Source organism: Gossypium raimondii, chromosome 12, assembly GCF_025698545.1.
Source record: "Gossypium raimondii isolate GPD5lz chromosome 12, ASM2569854v1, whole genome shotgun sequence".
NCBI classification, from domain to species: Eukaryota; Viridiplantae; Streptophyta; class Magnoliopsida; order Malvales; family Malvaceae; genus Gossypium; species Gossypium raimondii.
The window spans coordinates 241320-266998 of NC_068576.1; the positions used below are offsets into that span (position 1 = coordinate 241320).

At 33.1% G+C, this 25679-nt stretch overlaps 1 protein-coding gene across 1 annotated transcript; it reads right to left on the bottom strand.

The window, feature by feature from the left end:
• Positions 1-5465: 5465 nt before the first annotated feature.
• On the bottom strand, positions 5466-13012 carry LOC105762579 (hypothetical protein). Its single transcript, XM_012580336.2, has 4 exons — positions 12614-13012; positions 9638-10263; positions 8783-9298; positions 5466-5866 (listed from the first exon to the last, which is right to left on the bottom strand). The coding sequence occupies exons 1-4, from the start codon at positions 12945-12947 to the stop codon at positions 5705-5707; spliced, it is 1638 nt and encodes a 545-aa protein (XP_012435790.1). The 5' UTR covers positions 12948-13012; the 3' UTR covers positions 5466-5704.
• Positions 13013-25679: the final 12667 nt, after the last annotated feature.

Sequence of the window (25679 nt, forward strand, 5' to 3'; positions counted from 1 at the left end):
ATAACCTCACTCGTTAGCTCTCAAAAGAATAACTCTCTGAATGATTCAAAACTTGTAAATATGTTTGGAGAGGGTTACTAATCAAGATCAAATAACGGAGGTGCAAACTTCAAAGAGACAATGAAGACCTTAATTACTCTAAGAGGCCAATAAACTTGACGAGGCAATTTGTAATGAAGGCTACACGGATAAAGGAATTGTGCGTGCCTTTAATATCTGCTAACACAAGAAGAAACAAAGTGTTAGAAAGCGTAAGAGAAACAAAAAACGTAGACCTGCAATGGTCCCTAACTCTAGAGTCAAAGAAAAGCTTTAATAAGAAGAACACTTAAGAAAACTCTACCAAATTTAAAAAAAAAACCGAAAACGTTTGGTGTCTTAAGATTTTCAAAAATTGAAGCTTTAATTATACTTGAGTCAAGAAAAGAAGAAGGAAAAGAAATTCAATTTTGGGAAAAATAAAATAAAAATAATAACAATAATAGGAAAAGAAGAAATCTACGTATAAAAGGTAGGCAACTTTTTTTTGCGGTTTTTTTTGCGCTTTTTGCTTTTTCTTTTTTTTTTACGGTTTTTTTTAAAGAATAAGAGGAGAAAAAAAAATTGACGAAATCGATGAGAAGTGTTTTTGGTATTTTGACTCGTTTCGGATATAATTTTAGCTTCAAAAATAACACCGAATGGCCTGAAACTGATACCAACTGATGCGGAAATCCCGGATCTAGACACAAGAGAAACACAAATTAGAAATAAAACGAGAATAAATAAAATTAGTTAAATAATAATAATAATAATAATAAGATAGATTTGCCCTATGGAAACCTTGGTTAACTTGTAACCAAAAACGCTAATGATTGAGCGGCTCCCTACGAAACCCCTAGGAGAAGAACCTCTAGAAACACCGATGAACGGGAAAGAAATTTGAATATTTGTAACTCTGAAATACCCTCGAAAGTAACAAACTCCAAACTAAATAGTAAGAGAAGAATCACTCTACTCTCAAAAATTTGCCTCACACAAATTTGGAAGAAAACAAATACTCTCTTTTTTATTCCCCCTAATGTGTAGAAAGCAAGCCTATTTATAGGCAAATTACAAGAGTAATTGAATCCTAATAAAACTCTTTCAAGAGTAATTGAATCCTAATAAAACTCTTTAAAATTATCTAAGAAAATAAATAAATAATAACCTAACCAATAAAATTACTTAACTCATAAGTGATGTGTCCCAACCAATGAGAATTAAGTAAATAATAATAATAATAAGATACATAAAAGATTAATCCACCAATTCATGGGCTTTCACTATTCCAAGATTGGTCCAGTGAATTGCATTCCTGTATTTGTCAACGTCACGAACATGATGACTTAAATTTGTAGCAACAAAGTCTTGGACAAAAGCATTCATCTTTGATTTTAATTGTCGTACCTTGCTTCGAGTGATTGGATCACTAGGAAAAACAACCCCTTGAGTGTCACCTCCTTGGCTCGTATCACCCATGTTGTAATTTTTAGTATTATTCAAGATTTTAGATGTTGAAATTGTTGAATAGTTTAAGTATTAGATATTAAATAGATAGATTTATAAGTTAGATATGGAAAAGGACTAAATTGTAGAATAAATTGTTGATTTTGAGCAATAGGGACTAAATTGTGAAAAATTTGAAATTAAGGGGTTGAATTGAAAAAAAGGAAGCTAATTTAGTTGGAGTGAAATTAGTACAAAAATTTAAAGTTAAATGTGAAGGTTAAAAACTAGTCTCAGTTTAGGGACTAAATTAAAAAATAAGCAAAATATAATGTGAAAATTGAAATTTTATGTGAAATTGAAATGTGTAGTATTAATGTGATTTAATTGTTTATTTCCGTAGCTAACATCGTACCGAAATCCTCGAGAAAAAAGTGGAAGGATAAAAGCGATGTCGAATAGCTCAAAAATCACAGTGTGTTTTTATAATCCGAATTAAATAGTAGATTGTTGCATATTTAATTGTTTGTATATGGTGAACATTTGAGCTGAGTACTTGGTACTTGAGATTTCAATTGAACTCAAAATGGATTGGAAATAGATTGATTTTGTATAATATAAAATATGTGGATTATATGATTATTGAATTGACTATATGTGATAATGTGTATATATGTGAAATTGAGACATTGGCTGTATTGAAAAGTGAAATGAAACCCTATTAACTGTTTGGGCTAAGTCTGATATAGATGGCATGCCATAGGATAGAAAGAGTTCAGGAATTACTTCGACCTCGAGTCGATGAGGCACTGGGTGCCAATTTGCTTCGATGTAACCTATGAGACACTATGATATGAAATGATGAAATGAGATGTGAAACTTGAAATGAATTCAAGTATTGATCAAAGAAATGAATCATGTCATTGCATGAGTTGAAACATTCAAATGTTATATGAAATGCCTTTGTTATATATGTACTTGAACATGTGGAATTTAAAAGATGTAATAAAGAATGAAAAATTTGTATCATGGATTTGAAACATAAGTGTATAATATTTCTTGTTGCATTCTCACATTTTGATTTCTAGTATCAAGTTTATATTATTCGGATTATAGAAATACCACTGGGTTTTACTCAGCGTGCGATTTTTATTTTCCGTGCGCAGACTAGGTGCTTTTTGACTTATCACCGACTCAGCATCAAACAACAAATCCCGAGCTCAAGTGTGGTGATATCTTATTTTGTAATGGCATGTACCTAGGAAGTCTTTTGTTGATATTTTTTTATAAGGTGTTGTTATCTTAGTTGCTAGTGAATGATGCTTAAATGTGTATATGGTTGTAGTTGAGGCTATCTTGGTATGTTAGCCTAGTTTATATTTTGGTATGTGATAGATTAAAGTTTAATAGCTTAAATAGCTAAGTGATAGTCCAATTATGGTAAATTTGATATGGATGGAAGTCTTGAATGATTGCCTTGTTAATGTGCTTTGAAGTTATAAAATGTGGTACCAATGAGGGTACATTGGTTAGGCACATTAGGTGATGAATTTGGTATATTATGAGCATGTTTAATTGTGTTTTGAGTAGGTTAAATGATTGGTAAATGAGTTGCTTAGTGTCCAAGCAAGTAGGAAATGGTAAACTTGATTTTCAAGGTACTTTTAGGTGCACACGGTTGTGAGTCACACACGGGCGTGTGACTCAAGTCAGTGAGTTACACGGGCAAAGACACGGACTAGGACACGGCCGTGTGTACCAACTTCGAGAGTCACACGGCCTGGGGCAATCCACACAACTTGGCCACACGGGTGTGTGTCCCAAGTTTTAAGGAATTTTTGAAAATGACCTTAAACTTCTAGAATTTTTCTGAATTAGTCCTTGTCTATTTTTAAATTATTTTTAGGATCCCGTAGACTTGAAATAGGGGTTGTGAGAGTAACTTTTACTCTAAATTGGAATGGATTAGTAAACATATACTTAGTGCATTCTACTAACATCATCGAAGATAAAGAAAATAAATAGTCGAAGTATTGACCTATACTCTGATGCTAATAATTGGAATAGTCTTGTGTGTAACCAACTTCTAGAATTCAAGAGGGGATAAATAGTTTTAAGAGTGTAGACAGTGGAAGACAAAGTTTAGAAATGCATAGCATAATTTATTATTCGAATGTATAAGATTCTAGCATGAAAGTATTAAATTGTCGTGACCTGCCCCTGTATATTGCAATGTTATTGATTAACTTGCATGTTGATTATGATTGATTAATTGTTTGATCCGTTAGTAATGCCCATGACCCTAATTCGACGACAAAGAGGGGTTAAGTGTGTTACATTGTCAATTAGGAATCACTTTATCCCCCAACTCTCTTGGGTTCGATCCTTGGAATACTTGTAATACTAAAAAATTTACAACTCGACCTGTTACACTTGCAGTATACCGTCCTATTATTAGTTGTTTTTGTGTTGATTCTCAGCCTCGATGCACGCACGTCGAGGTGAAATCAAGTATTGAAGTGGCAAAGTCAAACACAAGCATTGTTGCCCGATGACCCGCCCGAAATATGGGAGGGTTTGGGTAAAAATATAGGCCCGAAATATGGGCTTGGGCAAAAAAACGAGGCCCGATTAAAAAATGGGCTGGGCCTCGGGCACAACTTTTTGGCAGGGCAACTTCCCAATATAATAAATATTTTATTATTTTTATTTTTTAATTTTAAAATACTTTTAAAATACTTTTATTAAATTTTTAAATTTTAAAATTTTTAAAATACTTTTAAAATTTTTTAATTTTAAAATATTTTTAAAATACTTTTTTAATTTTATTTTAATTTTTAAAATAATTTTTGGTATTTATTTAAAAAGCAGGCGGATCGGGCCGAGGCCGACTTATGAATTTTTTCTGGCCGGGCACTGGCAAAATTCTAGGCCCATATTTCGGGCCGGGTCGGGCCCGGGCCTAGGACCCGGGTCAAAATTTTTTTCTAGGCCCGGCCCGAACCCGGCCCGGCCCATGAGCACCTCTATGTTGGATATATTAAAAGAAATGGAGATGTTGGGTTGTAAACTTGGGAAATTGAATTATCTTACTATCACATGTGTAGATATTTCTTTTCTAATTAGTGTGATCAATCAATTTCTTCAAGCTCCATGTGGTAGTCATTAGGATGTGATAGTACGCATCCTTCGATACGTCTCTTGGAAAAGGCTTGTTGTACGAAAATAAGGGAAACCCATAGGTAATTAGGGTATCAGATGCTACTTGGGTGAGATCTCCTTCAAATAGGAGGTCCACTTCAAGATATAGTATCTTCATTAAAGAGAATCTAATATCATGGAAAAGAAAAAAAAATAAGACATGATTGCAAGATCAATCACAAAAGTAGAATATCGAGCTATGTCCCTAGTCACTTGCGAACTTATCTAGTTGAAATTTCTTCAAGAGTTAAGATGTAAGGTTGACATCCTAATGAAGTTAATATATGATAATCAATCATCTCTACATTTTGCTACAAATTTAGTGTTTCATGAAAGGACAAAATACATAAAGATAGACTGTCACTTTGTCAAAACAAAAGATTTAAGTCGAAGTGTATCACTACTAGTTCAATTCTAATGATCATTTAGTTGACATTTTCACTAAATTTGTTAGGAAACGTCAGATTAAGCATATATGTAACAAGTTAGGTGCATATGATCTACAAGTTAGCTGACATTCTCCTATCTTGTTCTCTCCTCTCTTTTCTTTCTCCTTAGTTTTCTCTTCAATGACAATAGCCTCTTATTGGCAATAGCCTACAATAGCATTTTTCCCACTCTTTTTCTTTTCTTTTTCCTGTCTCCTTATTAACAATAAAATAGGTAAACATAAAGGACTAAATTTGTTATTATATCAATAAAAAAGATTATACCAACAAAAAATCAAATTTCAAAAATGTTAATGGCTAAATTGAAAGTTATTTATAATGAGTAACCAAAATAAAGCACTCTCATAGTTGGATGACTATCTGTGTAATTTACTTTTTAAATATATTTGCATCATTCATATGTATGCCCAAGGACAAAATTATAATAATGTGAGTGAGCACAAAGAAACTCTAGAAGAATCTACATTTTGAAATGTAAGTAAATATTATCGTCCACCAGAGTTCTTCAAGCCCCACTGCTCAGTACTGGTATTTTCAATTGACTCTCAATCTCATCAAACACAATGTCTTATAGACATGGTCAAAAGCTAGTAGGAACTGGAGCTATCAGCTTTGTGTGTAAATTTAGGAAGAAGCACATCAAAATCACTTACACTCCACTCTGCAGTCTCTCTTGTGCGGCTCACATATATTTCCGTGCCAATGTTGATTGAAGACCAGATCCTCCTTGCGGGTTTTGTTCCTGGATCCTGTGCAACATAGCAGCAAAATAGCGGTTTTTTTTCATTGATTAAAGCATCGAAGCCGGAAGCATGTTAGCAATGAAATATTGAACAAAAAACTGTATATTCAGATGCTAGTATGTCTTTTAATATTACATGGACACCTATTTTTAGCAACATGTCAATAATATATTGCTTAGCCAATTTGTGGAGTTTTACATTCTAAAGAATGCCTACCCATGTTCTGGGAGCTTTCGCCTTATGACTGCAAACAAGGAATATCCACAATTTAGATAGATATGGACCCGGTGAATGCAAGTCCATCTTTATATCTTAATTCTCACCCAAGAGAAAAACTCGAAATTCTTGAATGAATTAACAAACTCAAGACAACAAGAGTAAAATTCTTCTAGCAATAAAAAACGTCCGTTGATAACTGCAACTTTAACTAAAAATCCTATGTTAGAAGTACGATAATGACTACAAGACGCCAAATGGCGAACCACCTAAAATCCTAGATACTCTGTTGAGAAAGTTACATATATAACCTTAGTAGGGCAAAGTGTAAAACATTGGCTTCAGGAAGATCCAAAATAATGCAACGCCATCTAAGATGAGGCAAATATAGAATGCGATGTATAGTCTTGAAAAGTTTTATGCATCAATGTCAAAGGATTTTATCAATATCAGGAAAACACAGTGAAAAGGATGATCAAGTATGGTTCTACTTAATATACAAACAAATATTCGCCAACAATAATGCAATCAAGCCAAACAAAATAGAAAACTTTAATGCAAAAGAGATAAGGACGCAAGAAAGTGTTAAGAGTTAAATGCACTTTTGGTCTCTAATGTTTTAATGAGGCTTCATTCTGATCTCTTTCATTTAAGTCCCAAGCTCATTAACTTCCACTGTAGAATCAATTAAACTTAGGGAAAATCTTGAAATGTGAGGAAAAACAAAGTGTTTTCCAACTAGGTATTATCTTTTTATCTTGAAAAATAAAACCACTTAAAGAAGTATATCTGTAGCAATTCAAAAATGTTTGAGACCTGAATGCAATCAAGATATTATTCATATATTATCTAGATTCAGAAAAACAATATCTTATTCATATATTTAACTGACTTTGCTGGAATCAGTAAGGTACTGTTTGGTGAGTGGTTTTACTGCTTGTTTCTTCTTTACTCCAAAAAAGATATCATTTGATGCAAAAGGTAACAATCATATGGAAACTAATTTTACCAAAGATTTAATATAAACCAATTGCACTGACGAAACATGATCCGTGTAGCCCAACCTAGGGAATGAAAATCAAATTAACTTTTTGTTGTGATTGAGCTTGTGCTTGAGCGTGCTATCAGTAATCCATGAAGTAGCGGAAAAGGCATGGAGCTCAGCCAACTAGCCATATAGAAAATTCAACAAAAGCCTGGGCCTATTAAAAATTTAACAATCCTTTTCAAAAATCTAACTAGTTTGCTCAATAGGGAATATTTTTGACAGGTTAAAATGATTTTAATGTAAACAAATGGTGCAATGACATCTCCTTCATGAGCGAAAGGGAAAGAGTTAATCATAAAACCTACAAAGCAACTTAATGTGCAATGTGAATTGCAATTAAAGCCAGCGTCACTCTTACATCCTTCAAAAGATCAGAGTTTCATTTTCCCACTTCGAAATCGATATGTACAAGAGAGAGAAAGAGAGAAATGCACAGGCATAATGTTTTTAGGCAATCAACAAATAGCTATTTATTTCCATTAAATCTACTGATTTCTGTTGTATCTTTCTTCTTCTTCTTCTTCTTTTTAAAAAAATAGCAAACAAGTAGTCAATTTACTCTAATGAAGCAATTGTTGCAAAATCAACTTTAAAAATTGGATAAAAGGCAAGTATAAAGTACAAATTAGTGTGTTCAGAAGCAGCATGTTCTAGCTTAGCTGAAGGACAAAAGCTTGAAAGTATTAGAGTTTAAGCCTAGTGATTTTATATTTAATAAATATACAACTAACGTTAAGTCATAAAAAGAGGAAAATAAATTGCTTTAGATTTTCTTATGAATAAATTGCTACTCTTACGAACAAAATAGGAACCTCATAAGTTTTCCATCTTTTATTGATCCCTGAACAAGATTAATAAAAGAAGAAACAATAATCTAAGGAGAATGTCTATCCTGCTAAAACAGTAACAGCCAAATGGCCCTCCCCTTCTCTTTAATCTCTTCTCGAGAGCCTTTTCTATGAGTTTTCTGTTTCAAACGCATTTCTAATTTGTACTTATTTCTAGAACTAGATGAATGACTACTTTTATTTTCTTTTCCTTTCCCATCTCTTTTTACACTCCACTATTTTTTTTTCAGATTTCTGCAGGAAATTTTGCGTCTTTGAGTGTCTAGTTGATCTCCTAAAAACCAAATCTCCTTTTCGTTCTCCTACTATATGTAATTTTATTGAAAAATGAAAGTGGTAAGAGTCAGTGTGTGAGATAAGAAGTGTTATGTGTGGAAATGATGCTTTAAAAGTATAAATATTGGTAGTGGAAAAATATGCAAGCTACACTCTTCGAGCTATCTGTGCCCCAGTAAGAATGCAGGCTTATAAGTTGAAGCACCTTATATCCGGTGCCTGGTTGTTGGAATTTCTTGCAACACTGGTGCAATTATGTGATGCCTCACCAACAGGCATGCTTCTAAAGCTCTTTCCAGAAAACTACTTAATAAAATCCTTGTAATTGTGACAATTTAAATATCAATGTATTATATAACAACTAATTAAAACCATCACTTAGTAATTAAATAAAGACTAAAAGAACTGTAAGGCAGAAATTCTATGCACCCAGATGGGAGCCCACAACCAAAGAGAGATAACTAAACAGAAAAGAGGCATTCAACCAGCTTCTTAACTGATTTCATTATATTGCTCCACAAAAATAACAAATACCTGATAGAAGTATAAACGGCTTGAGAGAGCACCCACATCAAGCTCCCAAGTTCTTCTGTCCCCAATCCATCCATCTCCTTTCTTTTCAGGATAGCCATGCACAGCCCATTCAGGATGTGGAAGAATTTGTACTAACTCCTGTGATTGTGGGTTGCTATATGGATCACATATATCATATGGCTTCTCCAGATATTTAGCATTTCCTGGGCTGCAATATAGATGATATGCAGAATATGGAAACCGATCTGTCTCATTTCTGTATATTATCTCACCAGTGGGACTAAAATGGTAAGGTGGGCAGGAAACCAAGTTATCAGGGCGGCACCAGCTTGTAGTTTCTGGATTAATAATCATCTCACTGTATCGAGTCACATCTGTCAGAACATCGCCATCACATGGTTCTCCATTGTTTTTCCAACAACTTCCTATGTCCAGTAGATAAAATTGACTGTTGGGTCCTCCTCCAAGTTTTATATCAAGTGTCAGCCTTACCATGAAATTTGGAGATTCAGGCAACTGACAGATCAAAGTAAGACAAATAGATCATATTTTTGAAACTAAAACCTAAAGCCATATCAACAGATAGGTTCGACAGAAAAAAGGAGACACAACTCCTTGGGTATATAGTGAAGCTATTAGGATAAATAGAGATACCAAATTTTTTTATCTCTTGGAACGTTAAAGAAGAGAGGCAGCTTAAGATCTCCAGGGTATAAGCACAAATTTACAAGAAAATCAAATTCAGACCTAAATTTCATTTCTAAGTATGAACAGTATAAACTAAGTAGCACACATAATCAAAGAAAATACTCGTATACAAGTTCCAGTTTGTCAAAGTACATGCAAACAACAAACCTTTTTCAACATGCCACGTCCATTATAGTGATAACCACCATTAAATCCTTCCGTTGCATCCGCACGTAGATATAACATTAGCCAGGGATATTTAGTTGATGTTGTCAACCTGTGAGAAAAAATCCAGCTTCCTGTGCTAGTATTCTTCTTCCATGAGACTGAAAAGAAGGAGTTGTTGCCCACATTTTCACCCAAGTTGGCATCAAGGTCATATGTTCCATTAAATTCTCCAGTTAAATAAACCTTCTGGTTGCCACCCAGCATTGAGTACTTGTGGTAAACAACTGGTTGATTCATACATCCCTCACCAAAACACGGAAATTTTCTGTCTGTCACTATTTTACTTACTTTTTGTCCATTTTCTGGACAGAGAGTAGTGTTTTTGTCAAAATTCCCATTTTTAACCATGATCATCCAAAATTGCCAGGGATTTGGGGATTCCTGTACCTCACATAAAGAACCGAGATACAGTTCTTTCTCCTTTGCAAACAGGTCAGGGTCAGCATAAGACTCAAAGCCCATTATAGGAAATTTATCACCAGCTCCTAACCTGTTGTCAGTTTCATTCACTTTGTGAAGTACTCTGCACTGACTGCCATTATTAACAAGGCCGCCACCCAGATAAACTGATGAACAGAACAGGACAGTAGAGTGTTCAATATTTGAAAAGGATATGTGATATTATTCTTTTTCAGTTTTATACTTAACAAATAAATTTTGAGTTTTTGTGAGACATGTGGATATTGGACTTTAACACATTCTTCGCTTGCTTATTATGGTTAATAAGATGACAAGGAAACCGAATGCAGTAGCCTAGTTGAAGATAATTACTTAAATCAGGATCCCTGCAGTTTCTTCAAATCCTATCACTAATTTGAGGATTAAATGTTTCCTATGATGTGGGGAAAAATTAAGATCAATTACAGAAAGCTTATGGACATAATTGGAACAATGCAGCCGGATTGAACAGCATTATGGTCTTATCAAAGAAACCAAAACGTATTTTAGGAAACTATTTTGTATCGAAGAAATCAATTTGCTGCAAGGTTCTAATGAATGAAAGAATTAAGAGAAAAAGAAGAAAGCAGAGTAATTTGGATAAAAGAAAAAGGAACCTAGATGTACCGTACCTATGACAAATTTTCCAGAAACTCTTAAAAAGTATGAAATATATATCTCAAAAGAAAGTTAGAAACTTATCTAGACTTCAAAAAAAAAAATCAAAAGGAAAATCCAATACATGACATCAAATGGTTCAACTAACAAACTTTCAGAAGTCAATTAAAATGGGAGTTAGTTAGGTTATAAACAGACCCTCCTTTTGTTAAAAAGTTGACTCGTACAGAGATGGCACAACAAAGGAACAAGGGTCTTTCCTAGAATTGTGACACACCATACTCGTTCAAGCATCAATGTAGAATATTGTTTTGGTTGGAGATAAAAGATCCCGACAATGCTTCACAAAATCAAGAGGAGTGTAGTCAAACTGAAATATCCTTGCATGCAATAATGGGCCAAGAAAATGCACAAGCTATTCAATCTTGAGCTTGTGGACAAGCTTTAGTCCTTTAGTTGGAATATTTATTTTAATATTTTATTTGAACTATGTAACCTCTATTCAAGAAGCCAACTTGGGAGAAATAAAATTAAGTCAGAATTTATTTTAAAAAATTAAGAGATTTAAGACTTTCTCTCAACAAATCTATGGTCTGGAATTCCCTTCAACAAGCTCCACTTGTCCACTATAGGTCATTCACACGGAAGAAACAAGGAGAAAAGCCCCGCTAAGTCAAACGATTTCCCTAAAAATCGTCTAGTGACCTGATCCATAACTAGGGACCGTAACAAAGTGCCACCTACAAATCTAAAATATATATATATATTTTTATTTTGATAAAATATTAATTAATATCATTTAAAAATTTTAAGAAATAATGTTAGTTTTTTTAATGTGTGCCTACTCCCTAGAAAATTCAAGTTGGGATGTCATGTCATCCACAAGAAAGCCACAAGGCTGAATTCAGTTACATAATTTTAACAATGTTATCAATTGTCCTTAAACTAACTTTTAATAAAGTCCTGGGTTAAGATTATAAAAAAAAATGGAAGAGAAAGTAGTGAACGAACTGAATTCAGATTTCAACCAATTTTCAGAAAGTAGAATACAAGTGAATTTGTAAAGAATACAAGGAAATGATAAGTTTGGGCTTAGCGATGTTTGCTACCACAAGATGTGATGAAGAAGAAAGTATGGATTCCAAAACCAACAAAGTTGTAGAAGGAAATGAGACTCACAACTTTGCAGGTCAAAAGAAAGTTGAAGAAAGGGGTAAAATGGCAACTAAGGTTAATGATCAATTTCATTTTTATCTTGAAATCCCCATCTGAAAATAGTTAGTAGGGAAGTTTTTAGATACGTTTGATCTTAGAGATTAAGCAATATCCATTACTAGGAATTCAAGTATGCACCTAATTACATAATTCAATCAGTCCAAGTCAAAATGGCTTTAATAACAGTATGTTATTGGGGAAGTTGATTCGCCACTATAATCTTCATCAAAAGCATTTAGAAATGCTGAGAAACTGTGTTGCCTGGCCAACAGATTCACAGGTATCGCATTCTTTTTAAAGTTGAAAACAACGATTCTGCAGGCCTCTCAACAGGTCAGCAACAGTATTGAAAAAGAAAGTTTACCCAATTATGCATTTACCATTACCAACTCCCAGTTGATAGGAATAACGACCATTGCATATACGTTTACACAATGTCGCTTGATTATTGGAAGTAACTATCTATTCTAGGATATTATAGAAATAACTTCAAGATTTTGTTTGAACACATGGTATTTCAGATTTCGGTATTAGTGTGCAGGGTAGTAATTTCAATTGATAAAGAAATGAAGTAAGAAAAAGATCAACAGACCACCTGACTGATCAACAGCGTAATGTAAGAGAATCAAGAAAGGGAGGAGGTACCGAAGTCAGAAGAGCAGTAAAGATCAGTACAATCAGCCCAGCGGGGGCTGCCCACGTTAGGAACTTCAAAGCCAACTTCGTTGCAGAAATTCCAAGCTTCCAAAGCAACTCTGACGTTTGGGTTCGTCATTCCAGGGTCCCCAACGGCAGAAACGTAGTTGGTAGGCTCACCATGAATCAACAAATATGCAGAACTTTGACCAAAAAATTGTTGGACAACAAAGACAAGTATCAAACAAGAAAAACCCATTTTGGTTTTTAGCTGGTACGGCTCTGAATTGGTGTGGTTTCTGCTCATTAAAAAACCAAGATGCGAGTTGGCCGCACGTTCCATCTCTTGCGTGGTGGCAGTGGCGAGGGGTTGTGGGAGATGAGGAAAGGAGTTTGTTTTGCTTTGCTTTAAAGTCTAGCTCTTGTTATAAGTTATTATTTTTGTATTTTTGTCTCCTTAATCTTAATCACAAATCATGTCGTAATTAAATCTCTAATACATTCAAAATATTAGACTTGTAATTAATATATATTCTCAACTTTATTTGAGGATTCACTCATTTTTATGCGTTGTAATAAAACAATTGGAATATATACGCACATACAAAAATTTAAAGATGAGAAATATTTAGCTCTTGATCAAAAATAAATTGTAATGGGGAATATTTATAACTTACTAGTTTGATGCATACAACACGTAAATCAATATAATCTCATGTTAAAAGAAGAAGTTTAGTTCTCATAAGTAATGATTTAGACATTAATCGAGGTGTTAAATCAATAATTTCTCTAAACCATTATCCGTATAAATAACAAACTTTTTAAAAGTTTTTCAAACTCAATCAATAAAAGACCGAGATATAAACTCATCAGTATTAGCAAGATGAATCGTCTTAATTGCATGATCTGAAATTAATTATTTAAACAAGCAATCTTGCAAATGGTAGGTTACAAGTTGATAACACATACGTGATTATTTTATAGATATAATCTACCAAAATCATATAATATCAAAGTCATTGAAATGGTGGATGAATGAACCCATATTCATTTCAGAAGTGTAAGACATTAAATCTCAACTTTAACTAGTGAGTTTCTAACAATCAATGTTGATTGAGAACAAGCAACAAATGAAATTTCTTTAAATTAAAGAATCTTTTGGTTCTTTAATGAATGTTCATATGAATTCTCAATTAATTTTTGCATCATATATGATCCAGGATGATCTAACTGGTCACGCCAAGTAGTAAATGTATTTGTATTAGTAAACATTTGGTTTACTTTAACATGCGTTTCAATTGTACTAAATTATTGCAAATTGATAATTTTACTATCATTCATTTTACTTTGTATCCACATTACTCAAAATGTCTATATCAATTTGAAGCCTATTGTAACACCCCTTACCTGAGACCGTTGCCGGAATCGAATACGAAGCGTTACCTAACTTAACTTACTAATTCAAAGCATAAAAATTGATTTTAAAATTAATTCGCTCACGTTCAATCAATATGTCCCTAAAAAGGATCCTCGAGACCCTAAACATGCAATGAAAATGGTTCGGGTCCAAACCGGGAACATTAAAAATTTTTCAAATACTTAAACAAATTAAAATAATTTATTTTACTGTTCACAATAAACCTGTCCAACTGCACAATAGTCACTAAATTAATTATATCTTGAGTTACAAAACTCAAAATTTAAATCCGTAAATTTTCCCTAAAACTAGACTCATATATCTTTTTACCATAAAATTTTCAGAATTTTTGGCTCAGCCAACAAGTATAGTTTATTCTTTAAAGTTTCCCCTGTTTCTCTGCTCAACAGTTCTGATCCCTCTTCACTAAAAATTAATTATCTCATTGTACAGATTTCATATGGTGCTTCTGCTTATTTCTACTGAAAATAGACTCACCAAGGAATCAAGACATATAAATTATAACTCATGTTTATTTCTGTATAATTTTTAATGATTTTCTAAATTCATAACATGGGACTTCAAAAACCATTCTGACCCTGTCACACTAAAATCCAAATATCTCATAATATAAAATTCCTTTGCTTGTACTGTTTCTTTCATATGAAATTACACTCAATAAGCTTTAATTCTATATCTCATTCACTCTCTAATTCCATTTCTACTAATTTTTGTGATTTTTCAAATTCACGTCATTACTGCTGTCCAAAAATTGTACCATTGCAAATTTTTACTCTTTTATTATTTCTTTGTATTAACTATCATTCAGGCATACATAACATCAAACATACTCCTAATTAGTCATTTCAATAGCTAATTGTTATCGAATATTTTCATGTCATTCTTTAGCCATAACATAAAGACATACACACAAAATGACTAAGTCCCTATACATGCCTTAACTTAAAACGTTTGTCAATGAAAATACCCAATTGGTAACTTGATAGTTGATAGTGTGAAGCAATCTCCCATGACCTCCAACCCGAGCTTATTTGATAAGACTCTGGACAAAGGAAAGGAAATAGGTAAGCTTATAAAGCTTAGGAAGTTCACATGTAAAATAACAATCATTAGTAATGAATTTAGATTATTACTAATCTTTCATAATTTGCATAAATAATGCTAAGTTCATACTTTCCCATCTTACTCATCGGTAACCTTACCAAAAGCTCAGAATAAAAAAAAATAAAGCACCTTACTTAATAGCTTGCTTATGTACCTACAACATCTCATTTAACACGTTAATATTCTTTCATAATATAGGCATATTGCAAATCATGTCACAAAGCGTCATAAGTATAACTGAAAACTTATCACTTACTTAATACTTGAATATACTCATTAAAATAAATTTAATATCATCAACTTATAACCTCAATATTATTAAGCCTTATGTACATAACTGTATTCTTTCCTCATGATCTTACCTTGTCATCTCTCTTAATTATTCTTTGGATTACTCAAGTACCTTTTCTTTTGAAACTTACCATTCCCATGTCTTGACATGGTCTTACGTGGTATCCTTGCCTTATGAACTCACCAATGTCATGCCTTGGAATGGTTTTACATGGGATGTTTCCTGTACTGCCAATGTCATATCCCAGATATGGTCTTACATGGGAGTTCTCATATCGATGCCCATGCCATGTCCCAGACACAGTCTTACGGGGGACCTCTCATCTCTGTGCCAACTCCATGTCCCAGACATGGTCTTACATGAGACCTCTCATCTCGGTGCCAACGCCATGTCTCAAACATGGTCTTACATGGGACCTCTCATCTCGGTTGACATGGATCAACCATGGTACTTTTTCGTCAATTCTTTCTTAATTGCCATGTTATAAACATGGACTTTTCCGTCAATTCTTCCTTAATTGCCATGTTATAAACATGGACTTTGAGATATCAATGCCTTGACAAATCATAGCTGAAACATACTTGCTCAAATTCTCAAGGTCAGTCACATAACTCAATAATAATAATAATAGCAACAATTGCATAATAATAAAATGCTATTCAACTTATATACTTACATTCTCAATCTCATCATATCCTCAATTTATCTTACTCTCCTCAAATTATGCTATTCAATACTTTCTTGATCTTATACAAAGCCACATTACAACTATGGTCTTATATGTAAACTTATTCAATTCTCATTTTTAATGTCGAATCATTATAAAACATTTCTCAACTATTATCATTATATTCAAAAATCAATACTAAAGCATTTATAACTAATATATCAATTTAGCATTCAAACATGCTTAATTAAATGCATATTAAACACATGAACTTACCTCGATACCAAAACGGCCATTTGATCAACTTTCTTGATTTTTGGTTTTTCTCCCATTCTAGGTCCAAATCTCGTTTCCCGGGATTATGAAGCTTGGAAGATGAACAAACCCTAGCCATGGTGTTCCCTTGCTACATTCGGCCATAGAGAAAAGAAATGAAGATGATGATAGCTTATTTCATGTTATTTTTTCTTTATTCATTAATTAAGGCATTTTACCAAAATGCCCTTAAATACATTACTTACTAACCATGTCTATTTTTGTCCATCAAACTTTAATGATCTAATTACTATTTAAGGACCTCTACTTTAAACCCCCATTTCAATTAAGTATTTTATGAACTAGAACACATATTTTGCAACTTTTGCAAATAAGCCCTAATAGACAAATTAAACAAGCAATTTATAAAATTTCTTATCGGTAGTCTAACACATGCATCCAATCAATCGGCAAATCATGATAATTCATCGTAATAAACTTTTCTATTTCGAATTTGTGGTTTCGCAATCGCTGTTTCGTTTAGGCCCTATTTCGGGATGTTACACCTATAATGTCACTAAGTCAATAAATATAATTTCCAAATAATTATATGCAACATTTGCTTCACGGAATATGCCAAAATTTTCAAATGCAGGGCATTTGGTTTAGTGGTATGATTCTCGTTTCGGATGCGAAAAGTCTGTCGCGTGTGAATATGATATGCAAATTGTGCAAGTATACACGTCGAATCAAGTAATAAAGTGATAAGTGGAATCGTCTCCATAGGGATCGGATTAGGTATAAGAGTGGTCAAGTTATTATAATAAATTGTGAGTAATGTTATGGCAAATTCAGGTTAAGTACGCAATAGTAAATTAAAATAAAAAGGACGTGTTCGATGTGAATACTGACTAACACTGGAAAATGCTAAGGCAAAGTAAGAGCAAAAATGAAATTGCAATTACGTGAATAAAATGTGAGCAAAAAAAATAAATAACTAAGAATGTTATAGCAAAGATACTGCGACAACGAATTGAAGGTCTACGATGTTGATTGAAAGGTTGGGATTACTGAGAATCTGCTCTTACTTTCAATAATGCCTCAGCAAAATCATACTTAATCTACTACTCAGAAGAGACCTAAAGTGACCTGCTTCTTTCAAGAGCAAGGTCTCAAGTTACCTAGCCTGTGTCTATAGGCCTTATCACGGTACCTTGCACTGTTTTGTCTTCATTCTATATGAACGCTGCTTTATGTTTAGAGTCTGCTACAAGTATCTATCAAGTACTTGCTCATATCATTCAATTACGGTCCAACTAATATAATCTTTTCAGAATTAGATTCAGTTTTATGGGCATACTACACATTTATCTATGTTTAAGGAATGTATGCATACACTTAGGAAATAAAAACAATTGAATGAAACAACAAATTAAATAAAATATATGATTCAACCATTAAAGAAAATAAAAGGTTTCATCATATAATCCCAACCCTATGAGATTTAGCTCATGGATTAGTGATTAAAATTCAAGTTCGAAATAACATCCAATATCGTTTTAATCAAATTAATTTACGAAGAATAGAACAAGAAATAATGGAATAACTTAGGAAGATGGCTATCGCCAAATCAATCCTCAATCCAGCATCGCAACGTCCTGTGATGGCCGAGAGGGATTACCTTCAGTCTCCCTTTTTTGTCTTTACTCAGCCACTACCCTCAATTGTTGCCTCCGGATCTTTACACTTAGGGCTTCCTCCTTCGGCTTTTTATAGGCTTTTTCCTCCTAGAATAGCTTTAACTGCCCAAGATATCTTCTACTATTTTTTAGGCATATTTTTCTAGTACAAGTAGAGTTGGGCTGAAACTGGTCTGTGATAAGTGTTGAATCGGTCATCTTCCTGAATTACCATGGCATATAATGTGGCAAACTATCCAATCTTTTGCCCCAATAAACCTTCACTCATTTATTTCTTTCTCCATATCCTGCACCTACCAAACCACCAAACACACCCCTTCCACATGCAATTAAAAATATCTAACATGTTACCTTCAAAGCTCCAAAAACGGCCCCAATAAAGGGTTTGTTATAAAGCTCGATATGAGCAAAGCATGTAATCGTGTGGAGTGAAATTTTATCGAGATGGCTATGAAGAAAATATGGTTTGCTGAGAAGTGGACAAAAAAAATAATGGGTTGCGTTCGGTCAGTTTGATATTTGGTTAAATGCAATAATATTTTATCGAATATTATTATTCCCGAGAGAGGTCTCCGTCAAGAAGATCCCCTCTCCCCTTATTTGTTCTTATTTTGCATGGAAGCATTTTCGAGTATGCTTATTCATACTCGAGAGAATAAAATTTTAAGAGGAATTCGGGCTAGTATAAACGACCCTAGGATTAATCACATTTTCTTCGTTGACGACACCCTTATTTTCGTGAGAAATAAAAAAGTAATGTTGAGAGTCTTGTTAATATGCTAAAGATTTTTGCTAACGTCTCAGGTCAATAAATTAATTTTAAAAATTTAATGGTTCTTTTTAGTCCCAACACTCTTAGGGCTCAAAGAAATACTTTTGGTAATCTCATTGGCATGAAGGTGGTGGAGAAATTAGACAACTACCTCGACCTTCCTATTTGCTAAAAAGAAAATTGTTGCTTTCCAAGAGATTACTAATAGGTTATCTTATAGGATCAACAATTGGACCAAGAGGCTGCTATCCTTTAGTGGCAAAGAAGTGTTTATCAAAGCGGTTCTCCAATCTATTCCAACGTATGCATTGTCAATTTTCTTGGCTCCTAAAGGTGTGATCGAAGATATACAAGCAAAGCTAAGTAAAACATGATGGTCGGGCAAGGAAAAGGACAAATTCTGGTTGATCCTTGGAAGACTTTGTCTCACCCTAAGGGTATGGCTGGTCTTGGCATAAGGGATATTCAACTTTTCAATTTGGCTCTTTTTGGGCGTCAAGTGTGGAGGCTTATTAACAACAAAGATACCCTCTGTTTTTAAGTATTATCTTTAAAGTACTTTCCTGATGGTAATATATTTCATGCCAAAAGAGTTGACAAAGCTTTCTTTACTTGGTCTAGCATCACAACGGTGGGAGAAGTTCTTAAAGACGGTTTCAATTGGCAAGTTGGGAGTGGTGACCGAATTAACATTCGAGTTGACAACTAGGGTGTGGAAGGTTTAAATAGTGATGCTCTCAATGTTAATATGTTCAACCCTAATGAGAAAAGTGTGAGAGATCTTTGGTTTGGGGATGGTAGACATTGCAACATTGATAAAGCTTATAAGCTTTACGGGCAAGATTGGGGTGACAAAATTTGTAACTTACCTATAGGGGATGAGGGCCATTGCGATAGAATCGTGTGGTTTCACAACCCTCATGGTTATTACACTTTGAAATATATTTATTCCTGGTTACTTTTGAAAGAGATTGGGTTTGGTCCTCATAGGTTCTTTTGGAAAGCCCTTTGGAAGCTCGACACTTTACCTAAGGTTCAGGTGTTTACATGGCGTGTGAGGCATGAGATCCTCCCTACGAATGTTAAAATTGCCTCCATTAGGCGTGGCTTTGATCAAAGGTGTCTCAAGTGTGGGGCTGAAGTCGAGACTCTTATACATGCTCTTAAAGACTACCCAATATCTCAAGTGGTTCTCTCTATAGGTGGATAGAATGCGAGCACTATTTCGAAAAAGTATGGTTGCTGTATTGACTGGCTGGAAGACATGATGAGAGTCCTTGATAAGAGAGCAACGACTGACCTTATAACAACATTATGGAATTGCTGAAATAATATAAATAATTACATTTTCAGGGGTAAAGAATTGGAGGCGCAAATCATCTGTGAGAGGGCCAACATCCTTAACAAAGAATTTCGCATTTGTAATCTATTGAATAAACCATTGCTTTCCTACAACATTGCTATTAAGAAATGGGAAAAACCTCCAAAGGGTTTTGTAAAAATAAACTTCGACGCTATAATGGGTGTTAACAGAATTGGGTATGGGACGATCATTAGGGATGACGAAGGCTTTGTATTGAGGGGTGGGGATTTGTAGAAAAGAGGATGCCGGTGCATGAAGCGGAGTGTTATGCTTTTGAGACTAGTATTAAGCTGGCGTGTCAACTGAATATTAAAGGAGATGTCCTATTTGAAACGGATCACGCTGGCCTGCTTAACAAGATGAGGAACCATAGTACAGACGTCACAATCATTGGCGTACGAATTAAAGTGTGTAAAGAAGCCTTCAACAATTTCAATTCAGTTAATTTAAGTTGGACTAGGTGGTTTTGTAATGTTGTTGTTGACTTCATTTGTATAAAAATGTGTAAGGAGGCTAAAACTTGTTTTTTTTTTTATATGGACTATCCGTTAAATATCCATAATGTTGTAATTTGTGATGTTACGTAATAAATGAGTTAGCCCTTGAGGTCGTTTTTCGTTTAAAAAAAGTATCTAACATGTAAACACTGTCCAAGCTCCTAATGCAAATAAAATGTCCTAAAATGCCACTAAATGTACCCAAGTACAAGAAATTAGCTAGGTCTAAAGGCATGAAATATAACTCTTTTCAAGAGTTATCACTCCTCCAAACATGAGTTATTACTTGTCCTCAAGAAAAATATGCATGAATGTATTTATGCAGCAATGTTGACAATGTATGTACCTATCTTGTACTGTCAATCTATTCGAAGACCAATATATACATCAGTTCTCAACCATTTTCTCTCATTAAAAACCTGTTTGAGTTTCAAAGGTTTGATTTAATAAAGGTAGTGCAGAAATTTGCTCCCTAAAAACCAGATTTTCTAAGTTTCGTGTATGTTGTAGCCATAGCAAATATCTCCTAGCTTACTCAGTTCATTTGTTACCTAAACTCAAGTCACTCTTGCTCTAAGCATACTTGTATAAACCATTTACATTCGTTTTTTTTCTTCTTTTTTAAAAAAAAATAGAATATATTAGTATATTAGGGGATTTATCATGTCACAAAATTCTTTGACTTGATAATCACAATGGAGCACACACCGAATTACCTAGTACTCAATCATATCACAATTTAAACAGAAATCACTCTTAAAGCTAAGGCTTTTGACTAAAAAGATGGATGGAGCAAATAACTACCTTTTTAACTACTCAGCTCGTTACTACAGCGGATTGCCTCTAATTTATTTACTTTCTATTACGCACTCTTACTTAAAATCACCTTTCTAGTCAACAACACGATGGAGCAAACAAAGTGGTGCTAACTTACTCGACAATTCGAGGCATTGGAGTGCCTACTATCCTTTATTTAATAATGCCAAGGCAAAATTACCGAATTTGGCTTCAAAAGTCCCTAAGTTCATTAGAAAATACTCATTATAACTTGAAAAAACTAAGTATAGAACATCTCATTTTTAGAAATTAATTTTCAAGCAACCAATACTAAGCTAAATTCACCTAATCCACTGTCATATGTTCTAAGTGTATTGAAGAATCTAAGCTCATCATCGAACATCATAAGTACAAATTGTACTCCTCATAGGCAAACAATACGTAATAGTTACATTGTCGTGGTAAAGCAGATTCAACTAAACTAAAATGATTATACTAAAATGATCATACATACTAAATATAAAATGCAACCTAAATGCACAAAACACCCCCAAACATATGGGATGCATTGTCCTCAATGCATGACCAAATATATAAGAGAACAACCAAAATTGATTTTTTTACAAAAAAATGTCATAGCAAAAGAAATGAAATGCAAGATGCATGAAAGAAATAGAAAACTTAGTTGGCTTGGACTAGCATGTAGATACTTCATTTTGCCCGAAGAGTGCAAAATTCTTTCTTTTTCGTATTTGTCTTTTTTTCACTATTTTGATCTTTTTTTTGTGGAAAATATTTGTTAATATTCTAAGAGAGTGCCAAGAATTAGTATGTAAAATTTTAGATCGTTTGGAAAATATTTACCTACTGAAAAAAATTTGAAAAAATTCCTAGGTAAAAACTGTTTTGAGTTTGTTTTGCTATAAGTTAGTTTATAAAAGCACAAAGAACACCCAAAATCAAGAAACTGATACCAAATGATAGAGATGTGTGCGGAACAAGATCGCAAGTTTCTCCAAGTTGTAGATTTGATCTAGGGCTCTAGATGAATGGTGGAAACTTTGAGTTTGATTAGATCTAAAACACAAACAATCCAAGTTAGATATAAGTAAATAAAATAGTAGTCAATAAAAACTTAATGAATAAGTAAGAAAGAACAAGTAAACCGAATTGAAAAATTAGGGTTCCTAAGAGTCCAAGTCGACCTAGAGAAGCAAACTTATTCTTGATGAAATTGAGCCAAAATAAAGCTACCAAATAGATTAAAATAGATTTTAGAAATCAAGTACTAAAATCGAAAAGAAACAATCAAGTTCGATCAACCAAGAACAATGAAGAACAAATCAATTGATGATGTTTTAACCCGTTCTTGAAGGAATAAAAAAGATTAGTAATAGACTAGTAATAGACTAAAATTGAATAAAAAATAAACCTAAATTGAAAAGAAAATAGGGGCGGCTGGGAGAGAGTCCAAGAATGATGAAATTAGGGTCTCTTGAGTCAAAAGAACCCGTTCTTGAACTTTAAGAAATGGTCCAACCAGATTTGAAATTAAAAATCACAAAACAAAATGTTAGAATAAGTAATTAAGCCAAAAACATATTGTTTTGTGCAAGATGAATTTGACACAAGGAAAGAAAGAAAGAACTTCTATTTTTGGATGCTTCTTGATAAGAAAAGATAAGAGAACATCATTCTTGAAAGAAATCAGACCTAAAATTTAATAAAATAAAGGTTAGATTCAAAATAATAAGAACATAATAGAAAAATAAAGAAAAGAAAGAATAAAGATGGAAGCAGATAGAGATGGCGTGTAGAAGTCCTAAGGATCCTTGGAAATAAGATGAATCTACAACCCCCTTCAAACGACTCTAATTTCTCCTCTAAGAAAAAATTTGAGGATGATTCCTACAATCTAAAAGTTTGATAAAACTTCTTCTAAAAGAAAACTCGAGAAATTTTTAAAGAAAAACTCAAAGAGAATTTTATTAACTCAAAATATGATGAATTAATGAATGAAATTATAAATTAAAGGTGGGCACACTATATATAGCCACCCAAACCCTAACTAATCTCCTAACCCTAATAGAATTTTATGTGTATGCCAACTAAGCATTCCAACTCGTCAAATAACTAACTAACTAATTAATATGTGAAAATGAATTTATGGTTGGATTTGATGATGAATTCGTCCAAGGCTTATAATGGGCTTCTTGGGCCGAATTTTTATATATTGGTCCATTTATTTAATAAAACTTGGATAGAAAATTAAAAGTTTTACAATTTTGGCTACTTTGACAATTTGGCCTGATATTCAACTGAGTTCTTCTCCAGACTTCATATTGGGCTTGTAGACATCTTAATTACCCGATTTTCAAGAACTTAGATTTGTGATCCATTCGCTCCCGAAATTGACTCATTCAAGCTCGTAAGTGTAATCCATCATGCACCAACTTCAAGAATCGATTTCTTGGGCCAAGAATTTTAAGATTTCAAATTTTGATTTTCTTAGTTCTTGAAATGGGCAATTTACCAATAAAAGCCCTTTTTTAAAAAAATTACCGAAATGGGCCAATTATTTAATTATTTACTGGAATGGTCCATTTTTCGAGAAATCGCGTCCACGTCGGTAGCGATGTCGAGTCTGTAGCAGAAATTGCGTCCACGTCAAGAACTCATACGACGTGGACGCGATTTTGGCTCATGGTGAATAAGACCAACAAATCCAAAAAAAGTATAAATACCCCCTTTTTATGTGTAATTTGCCCATTTTTTTGGTATTTTACCCATAATAATACATATTAATGTATTACTGTAATATGTAGCTCAAATTATGTATTGTAGTTAATATTCATAATATTGTAGCTCAAATTGTCAATCCGTCTATACTATTGTACTAATAATATATATTAATGTAATATTGAAGAGTTAATTGATTAAAAAATAAATGCAACAAGTGCAAAAAAATTCAAATTTATTGGCAAGAAGATTTGAACCAAGGTACTAAAGGAAAAGAGTAAGCATCTAAACCAACTAAACTAAACTAATTAATTGACATATTATAAAAACAACATTATTATCTTGATTATATTACTTACGTTCTAATGATTTATCGAACCTATTCCATACACGTGTCAAATCAGAAAAAATAATACAACAATTCTGTAAAAAAATTCGGTGTTTACTTCAAATAAATAAGAAAAATAATGATTTGAATGTTTCAAAATTCAATTTTAAACCGAAAAAATCAAAATTTAGAGGCAAAAAAGGATTTTTTTGATTTAAAATCATGACAAACCGCCTTCACTGTTTGTCGGTAGTAGATCTCGAAAAGTTATTTGAAATAAAAAAAATCGTCTCAATCAGACACCCGAGCCAAAAGTTATGGCCTTTCAAAGTTTTCCAAGTTAAAAAACATAAACTGTTCATGAATTATTGCTTCCACGTCAGCAAATCACGCTTACGTGGACACGATTTGTTGCCACGTAAGTAATCGCGCTGACGTGGACACGATTTGCTGACACATCCCCTGACATCGCGCTGATGTGGACGCGATTTCGGGGAAAATAGCCCATTCCGGTAAATAATAAAATATCGGGCTTATTTCAATAAATTTTAAAAAAATAGGGCTTTTATGTGTAATTTACCTTCTTGAAATCTCTCAAAACATCAAAATTGGACCAAGATTCAATTTCTTGATTTTCTTAAAAACAATAAAGTGAATTTTTATTTTCCTCTTGCCTCGTATACATGTTTAAGGCCTTCATCATGAAGTCTTGGATAATCTCGTATAGTCTTAACTTGATTTGCTTCGCTTTCAATCTCATAATTAAACTTTATGGTACAGTAAATCCAACACGTCCATGGACCCAAAATTGGGCATCGAACCTCAAATCAAGAAAACATGACTTACCAGAGAAAACTTTAATGAATCAATCAAATTCATTTTATTATATATTAATTACAATCAATAAATTAATACTTAGACTCAATTTAAAAACAAAACAAAATTTCCTTAAATAGAGAAAAATAGTATAATATATTAGACATAATAAAGTTTAATAGATGAAAAATATATAAATTTATTAACTATTGAATAAAAATTAATAGAAATATTTTAAAATTAAAAAAAAATATGAGCATCCTAAAATAAACTTAAGTAACTATTTACAGATATATAGCAATTATATAAAATTTTATACTCATAGCG